Here is a 7,971-nt window from a genome sequence, read left to right on the forward strand (position 1 = left end):
AGACACGTAGATGAAAAAAGAATAGTTGATTATGGGTTAGGGAGAGTTTAGAATAATTTTTAGGAAGGAATACATGGGTCGAGGGCCGAAGGGTATGTACTGTTCTGTATTGTTCCATGCTTTTTTTGTTTAGTGTGGTGGATGTCAGAAGCCATTATAATACCCGCATTTTCTCCACTTTCGAGTTTGTACGTTTATCACTCCCTGTGGAAACTGCACAACCTATTGAATCCTGCCTGGAAACAATATGCCACACGGTTATGCCGTGTAAAATAATTTAGCGTCGATAAGAAAATGATAGCATTTTTTGAGCACGTCCTGACGATGTATATGTCTCCAAAAACATACAAGCGTTGAAAAGTTAAACCATAAAGTCTGCAAATGCTTGATTTAAATGTAGGAAAACAGTTCCCATATCGATTTTGTCCATCTTGGTGATGCAAATCGATGTTTTGGGAGTTGCCCGCTGGAGGAAATGCAGATATTGGCAGATGTCTTCTCCTTCCTTTCGACAAAGGTGCTGAATGATTTGAAAATGGCAACGGGGAATTTGATCAAGATGTTGACTGGCTCTGAGGAAATGAGTAATGGAGAAATATTCAAAAAAGCTTGTATGGTTTTCTCTGCAGCGTCGATGGCTATGGGTAGACAGATTAGAATTTTTGCAAAGTAATGAGCGCCGTTTGCAGGTTGTCAAGTCATAATCTGTGTTCTTTCCATGGTGAAAATGAGAATTGAGGTTATGGGAGCGGTGGTGTAAAGGAGAATGACATGCAAAGTTGTTCGTCAGAGAGTGATTTGTGCATGGACCATATCCATTGTTTGTGATGGAGGTAGATACAACAATAGAGTATCCAATAGATATCATGACAGACAGATTGAAGTGAAGGGATTAAGTGAAAATCATGTGTGAACAACATATATATAATTTGTAATCTACATAATTCCTGGCCTAGATACGTGGGTCGTGGAGATTATTCCCCTTTGACGTTACAGCTATGCAGTTGTCCGAGGGGTTTTGTAGTCTCAATTCAACCTTAAGGCTGGACGAAAACCTGGGAGTTGTGAAACATGCAGAGAATGGAGGGAGGGCTTAAATATAGAACAGTATTTGAAGCACGAGACCTCGTGGGTATAATATCAGATTCACTGCTGTTATTAGATATACTATACATGACGTATAAAATCGAAGTAAGTTACAAATTCCGAGAATACTTTCTTCATGTGAGACCAAACATTGAGAGCATTAAGGGTGAAATTTGATATTGTTGGCACGGGAAACACAGCAGACAAAATAGGTAGACAATGGGGAAAGGATGCCATGATATTCCATCGTGCCTATTGTGGTGGTGGGCTATCGGTTCTGTGGGACATAACTTTAAGAAGTATTGGAATTTGATCCGACTGAAAAATGATTGTTGTTTTGATCACCGATTGGCTAGTCAAGAGTATGTGTTTCCTCCTGTTTGAGCATCACTTATATTACATGTACACACAACTCTCTGTAGAGCAAGGGAGAGTCATATATGTTGTGTCAGAGTATCAAGATATGTTTTTAGGGGATGCACTGGGAAAAATTTTGTTAGAGTATGTCACATACAAAGACTTTAAAACAGATCTTATTTGAAACACTGGAGCTCTGCCCCATGCTAGACACATTGGGGAGAACTCAAGACGTTGGGAGAGTGACTAGGAAAATTCATTACTGGATTATTCATCACAAAAAGGCAAAAGAAGAAAGAGATTGTTGGAGCCGCAGACAGTCTGAAATGGACCTTCCTTTTCTAAAAGGGCTATGTAGTTTTGCAAACAGTGTTAAAGAGGCTTTACTGTGTGTGCGTGTGTGTGTGTGTGTGTGTGTGTGTGTGTGTGTGTGTGTGTGTGTGTGTGTGTGTGTGTGTGTGTGTGTGTGTGTGTGTGTGTGTGTGTGTGTGTGTGTGTGTGTGTGTGTGCGAGAGAGAGAGAGAGATAGATAGAGAGAGCGAGAGAGGGAGAGGAGGAGCGGACTGACCGTTTAATATTTCATTTGGAATAACAGAAACAAAAAGGAACACTGTGGTGACCTGAAAGAAAGAGGTTATCATCTGTAGAACCCTGAAGGGGGCAGGTTTCATCAGCAAGACACTGGAGTGGCTGATTAAAACTGAATCCGTTGTGGATGTCCTGGAACAACAAATCTCTCTCTGAAAACCGACAAGAACATTCCTGAGTGTTAAGGACCAAAGCCTGGTGAACTTCATAAATGTTAAATTCTGTGCACAGTATAAGAATTGCCTGGAACCTGAATTGGAGGAATGGGAAGTGAGTTTGGACTCTGAACCAAAGAACTTTTCTGAACTTACACACACATTACATATTCATGCGCTTACAATTACAAGGGGGCATAAATTAGGTTAATTAAGTCAATCGAGATAAGTTTAAGTTTGAGTCGGCCTTTTTTATGTTTAACAATGCATAAAAGCAACTTTTGTTTAAGTAACCATTTGTTCTTGTGAATATCTACTGCTGGAGCGTTTATGGGTCCTCTCGGCCCATAACAATGGTGTCCTGAAATCTGAATCCCAGACGTTAAATGGTGAAGTTTTAAGTGAAAACTAAATGACGCAGGGGATTTGGTGAACAATTGCACTGAATTAAAAGGACATAGAGATAAATCACAATACAGTCCGCCTGCCTCGGAGGGCTGCGTTATTAAATGTATTTCTGAAAGAAGCAGATGGAATATTTAACCGCGCTCTTCAACTCTTCCCTGAACTTTGACTGGGTTGCTGCATAAATAAACGTGTTTGTGCAGCAGTTTAGAGTTCGCAGCAAGTATCCGACAAATTTAAAGACCTTTTGTGATTCGTTTTGGTTTCCTCCAATGCCTGCAACTCGAAAATAAAGGAATTGTAAAACGTTAGCCATCCACAGCAAGAGAAAACTGCCGGAGATTGTGAAGAGCAGAAGCACAGACCTCCTCCTGCCCTCCGTCTCGGGATCACTGCGGTTCCCCCACTTGTCCTGACCGATCAGTCCCTTGCGGACCCGACTGGCCACAAGAATGTGCCTGATTGTCAGGCCGTTGAACAGCAGGATTACAGTGAAAGGAAGTAATGGATTTAAACACTTATCGCACCAGTGAAATCCGACCCATCCAGGGTCAGTGTAAATGCTTAGCTTCACTTGACAGAGCCATGGCACATTATCAATAAATACCAACGGCTCGAAAAAAAAGTAATAAGGGATGCTCTTCGGGAAGAGTGTAACGGCAATTGCTGCCAAAACAAACGCCGCAGTTCTACCAGTGCAATATTTAGCTTTTAGATCCAGGCAACAAATGGCGACAAATCTATCAAATGTGAGGGAAACCGTAAACCAGACTGAATAGTCCGTTGCTACACGAGCAAGAACGAGTAAAACACTGCACACGGGGGTGATATCCAGGAAACACACGGGGAAGTAATGGAATTTAATCCGACTGAAAATTACTTCAGTAATGATCACCATCAGGTCCGCCATTGCCATGGCCACCAGGTACCGAGTGGTGCATGTGGAGAGGCCGCACCTTCCCCGGGACAGGATGGCAATCGCCATCACATTCACTGGACAAAAAAGAAAAAGACAGGTAATCAGAATGACATATTCAATACTCTTTCCACAAAAATGAAGTTAATGGAGCCTGATACATACATATCCCTCCACGTTCTCCGTAAAATAATACTCAAATAATTAAAACGGGGATTAAGGGCGGTGAGGGTGAAATTAGCGGACGGGCACACACACAAAGCACAGTTAAAATTCCAAATATGCTTAGTGATTAGTTAAGAAGTTAAGTGATTAAGCAAAAAGTTCATACCCAGTTCTGGCCTGTTCCCAAAACCTTGGGTAGATGTGACCAGATGATTCAATTTAGTAACAATGTCAACTCCCTTGTAATATTGTCCCCTGTTCTGATATTATCGACAGCAGTGGATATGCCCTACGAAGAGTGATAGCGCTATTATCCTGGTCCGTTGACCAACAGAGATTTGAGTTCATATTATTTTTCAGTCCGCTTCCCGCCCATGATACCGAGCCATTCAAACAACTGACCAATTAAGCAACTGATCTGCTAATTTTTTCAGAATAAAGGTCGAAACAGCAGCACTCAAAGGAAACCCCTGCAGTTAGATTTCAGGTTCCGATTTCAGATTACCACCAGATGAGGAGAATTCTTAACAGCTAATTGCTTCAGATTCGAAACGGATCGCTCTCGCTCAATTAACCCTGGCCGAATCGTTGCTCTACGCCCGTGACAGTGAAGGTACTTCTTAAAAAAATAGCTAATTGCTTATATCATTACAGGAAAAAAATGAATAGAGCATTAATGAAATATCCGTACGAAAATGTATGTGATACAAAAATATTTTATAAATTTTCTCCCCATTTTCCCCTCCCACCCGAAAGAAAGAAAAAAAATGAAACAAAGACCATTTAATATACAATAATATTATTATCATTAATTGGTATTAAAATACTGATTATGAGGAGTGGATAAGATAGTGGTGGACGGAAAACTATCCATAAAATCCATGATGGTTTCAAAATACTATAAAAATGTTTAACTGGATTCCTTAAACAATACGTATTTTTTCCAAAGATATACAATTTCACATCTCATTATACTATCCACTTATATACACTTCCCTATCATCTTTCCATGTATCCAATACATTTCTTTGCAGTGGCTATTTCAATATTTTAAAATGTTCTCTTGGTATTTGTCCATTTTCAATTTTATATAATTTCACAAATATCTCCAAGTAAAAATATTATTCGATCCTTTGGTATCTTTATCTTAATAATTTACCCTAACAATACACTCAGTTCATTCCAAAAACTTTCCACTTTTTCACAAGACATCACTAAATGCCAAAAAATCCCTATTCCTTTCGCACAGCGAAAACACATTTCAATAATTAGGATTAAGTCCGTTTAAGTGAATGTCCGTTTAGTGAAGCTGAATAGTGGATTAGGAGATAAATGTTGAAACACAGGTGTCACTGAAAGCTATGTACCTATTACAAACAGCATAAAATCAAGCAAAGGAAAATGAATAGAAGCAAAATCGGCAACTCAGCACCTGTCATTCTATTTGCACAAGTGTAATCCTCTGCGCCGGCACAATGTTCCAATCCAGAATCCCTCCCTCTCTTTTTATGCACTTCCCCCCTCCTTCTATTCCTCTCCCCTTTATCTCTGTCTGTGTCAATTTTTTTCTTTCTTATACGTACACTCTCTCTCTCTCTCTCTCTCTCTCTCTCTCTCTCTCTTTCATGTTACTGGATTTCATCGATATGGATTCCACACAACCATTTTCTTTATCAGGTTTCCATGTGTTTGACTTTTTTCGAGTGTCTGAATTATTTCTCTACTTCATTCATCCACTCCAGTGTTTGCTGTGCCCACCAAGTATTCAACTTCTCGCGTCTTGTAAGATATCCATAAAGATTTATGACCGTCTCCCGAGCTCTCAACACCAGAGTAACAAGACTCGTACAACATCCCGCTGTTGGCGGTTGCTTCCGAAATTGATGTGGAAAAAAATCTATGAATATCACAGTTCCTTGTCTGAGGAAATGAGCTGAAATCCAAAACACATGACAAGATCTGGTTTTCATGACTTGCAAAATAATTCTTTGCAGATAGCAAAGAACGTTCTTTAGAACGTGTTCCTTTCTTACCTCCAATCACTCATAATCATTTCACATAGCACCATAAGGAAAGCCAATGTAAACCACAAATTACATTTGATATACCTCTACCTCCAATTTAGTCCATTTGAAACTGCGGAATTTTAAAAGATGATTTAAAAAGTTACATTTATACGTGCTGCGAGGTTAGAGACGTTTCTGGCCCACAAACACCACAAGTTAGCCTGCAGTTTCCGTGTGGTTTTGATGGGTGGCTGGAAATCGGAGTACCAGGGTCGCCCACACAGACTCGAGTAAAATTAGAAATACTTTAGAGCCGGCGCCGCCGTGCACTGTTATAGATTTGTACCAATGATGACGCTAACTGTGCCACACACGTTCATAAATGGCTGCAAGAATTCATGTAAACTTTGCGGAACATCTCCGGCCACTTAAAATAAATGTGACACAAGAAAATATGAACAATGCCAACAATTTTTTTTCTATTCTTTGAATAGCTACTATTTCAGAATTTCTGCTGTCGATATATCAACATTAAATTAAGTTGCACTGCCCTTCGTATTACTCAATGTCGAACAGGTGGTTTTCTGCGTTACTGTTGAGAACGAAAAACAGCAGCAGGTCATACTGTTTTTTTTCCAGCTGTCCATCCCATGCATCCGACTATGATTCGGGAGTGGCATTGCTCTGTCAAAAAAAAGCGTTGTAATCCATGTCAACACCCAAAAGATCGACCCGACTTCAAAGGACGTATTCGTAGAGAGTTACCAAGAACTCCGAAGACAGCGATGATCATGTACAATATTTTCTCCACATTTAGATAACGCTCCCACATGTTCTATGCGAGGCGATGTGTTCCTCTTTGCCGAATTTAACTCCTCCAAATGGAGTTTAAATGCGGGATATTACAGATCTCCGACGGGACATTTCTGTTTCAATTAAGTTCAAAATACATTTGAATAATGTGCATAAATTAATTACGTCAGCTGGTCTAATCCCCGGCCGTGATATGTTGTGCTTTGTTCCGTAATTTAATTGAGAAACGCTGCAATGTGGCAAGTGCGTGGTTTTAACTGGAAGCGGTGTTGCCTCAGCAATTGGATATCATTTCAAACAAACTCGTACTTACCTTATAACTTGATATTAACCCATATTCTATGGCCAACACAAATCAAAAAGGAGATAGTGTACAACCTTGTCGAGAAAATCTTTCCAATGGAAAAAAATGATATTTGCCTGTTTATAATTACTCTATCCTTTGGGAAATTATATAATGTACCGATTCAATTTATAAAATTTATTGGAATTCCAAAATATTCAATTCTTGAAATAAATAATCCCATTGTAATCTATCAAACTCATTTTCTGCTAATAAACCAAAGCTATTGATGGTATTTTTTAAAAATTTGTGCTATATTTAACAAACTTAAAATCAGGTTATAATGTAAATATTGATAAAAGTGGTAATGAAAATGACTGAGATAGATTACACTAAACGAAAGAAAATTTCAAAATATAAATGGCAGAGGAAGACGGTCAAATGTTTAGGAAATAATAATGATAAGAATATAAATAATTTATTTAAATTAAATTACATACCTTTATTGAAGAAAATTCAAGAAGATTTTATAAGATGGAAGGATTTTCTAATTTCTTTAATAGGAAGGATAAATAGTGTGAAACTTTGAAACATAGATAAATAGGTGCAGGATTATGCCATTTGGCCCTTGAACCCTACACCACCATTCAGTATGATCAAGGCTGAGCAGTACCCAATTCCTGCCTTCTCCCATTACCCCCTGATCCCCTTAGCCACAAGGGCAAAATATTGACAAGGAACCGGCCTCAACAACATCCTCTGGCAAAGGATTCCACAGATCCAACGCCTCTGAGAGAAGAATATTTCCTTCTTTCAGTCCTAAAAGACTTCCCTGATCCTTAAGCTGTGACTCCTGGTTCTGGATTTTCCCAGAAATCGAAACAAGCTATCTAAATCTAGTCTGTCTAAACCCTTAAGATTCCCCCTCAATCTTCTAACTTCCGGAGATTATAAGCCTGGTCTATCCAACCGTCCATCCTTGCTATCAATCTAATGAAACTGCATATTGTACTCAACTACAATACCTATTACAATAATTATCAAATTTTTCACCAACAATATTTTTACAAGATTTAAATAAAAGTCCAAGACAGTTTATTTGCTGAGAAAACATGCATGGGATGTTTTGGAAAAACAAACATGTAAATATGGTCGGGGGGACTACAATTGCCTAATTTTTAAAAATTATTGTAAAGC

General features: G+C 38.9%; 1 protein-coding gene across 1 annotated transcript; it reads right to left on the bottom strand.

Annotated features, from left to right (window-relative positions):
* Window positions 1–2,691: 2,691 nt before the first annotated feature.
* LOC138748037 (probable G-protein coupled receptor 139) lies at window positions 2,692–6,510 on the bottom strand. Its single transcript, XM_069907738.1, has 2 exons — window positions 6,444–6,510; window positions 2,692–3,584 (listed from the first exon to the last, which is right to left on the bottom strand). Exons 1-2 carry the CDS (start codon window positions 6,508–6,510, stop codon window positions 2,692–2,694), a joined length of 960 nt encoding a protein of 319 aa, XP_069763839.1.
* Between the last annotated feature and the right edge of the window lie 1,461 nt (window positions 6,511–7,971).

Source organism: Narcine bancroftii, chromosome 13 (assembly GCF_036971445.1).
Source record: "Narcine bancroftii isolate sNarBan1 chromosome 13, sNarBan1.hap1, whole genome shotgun sequence".
Classification (NCBI taxonomy): domain Eukaryota; kingdom Metazoa; phylum Chordata; class Chondrichthyes; order Torpediniformes; family Narcinidae; genus Narcine; species Narcine bancroftii.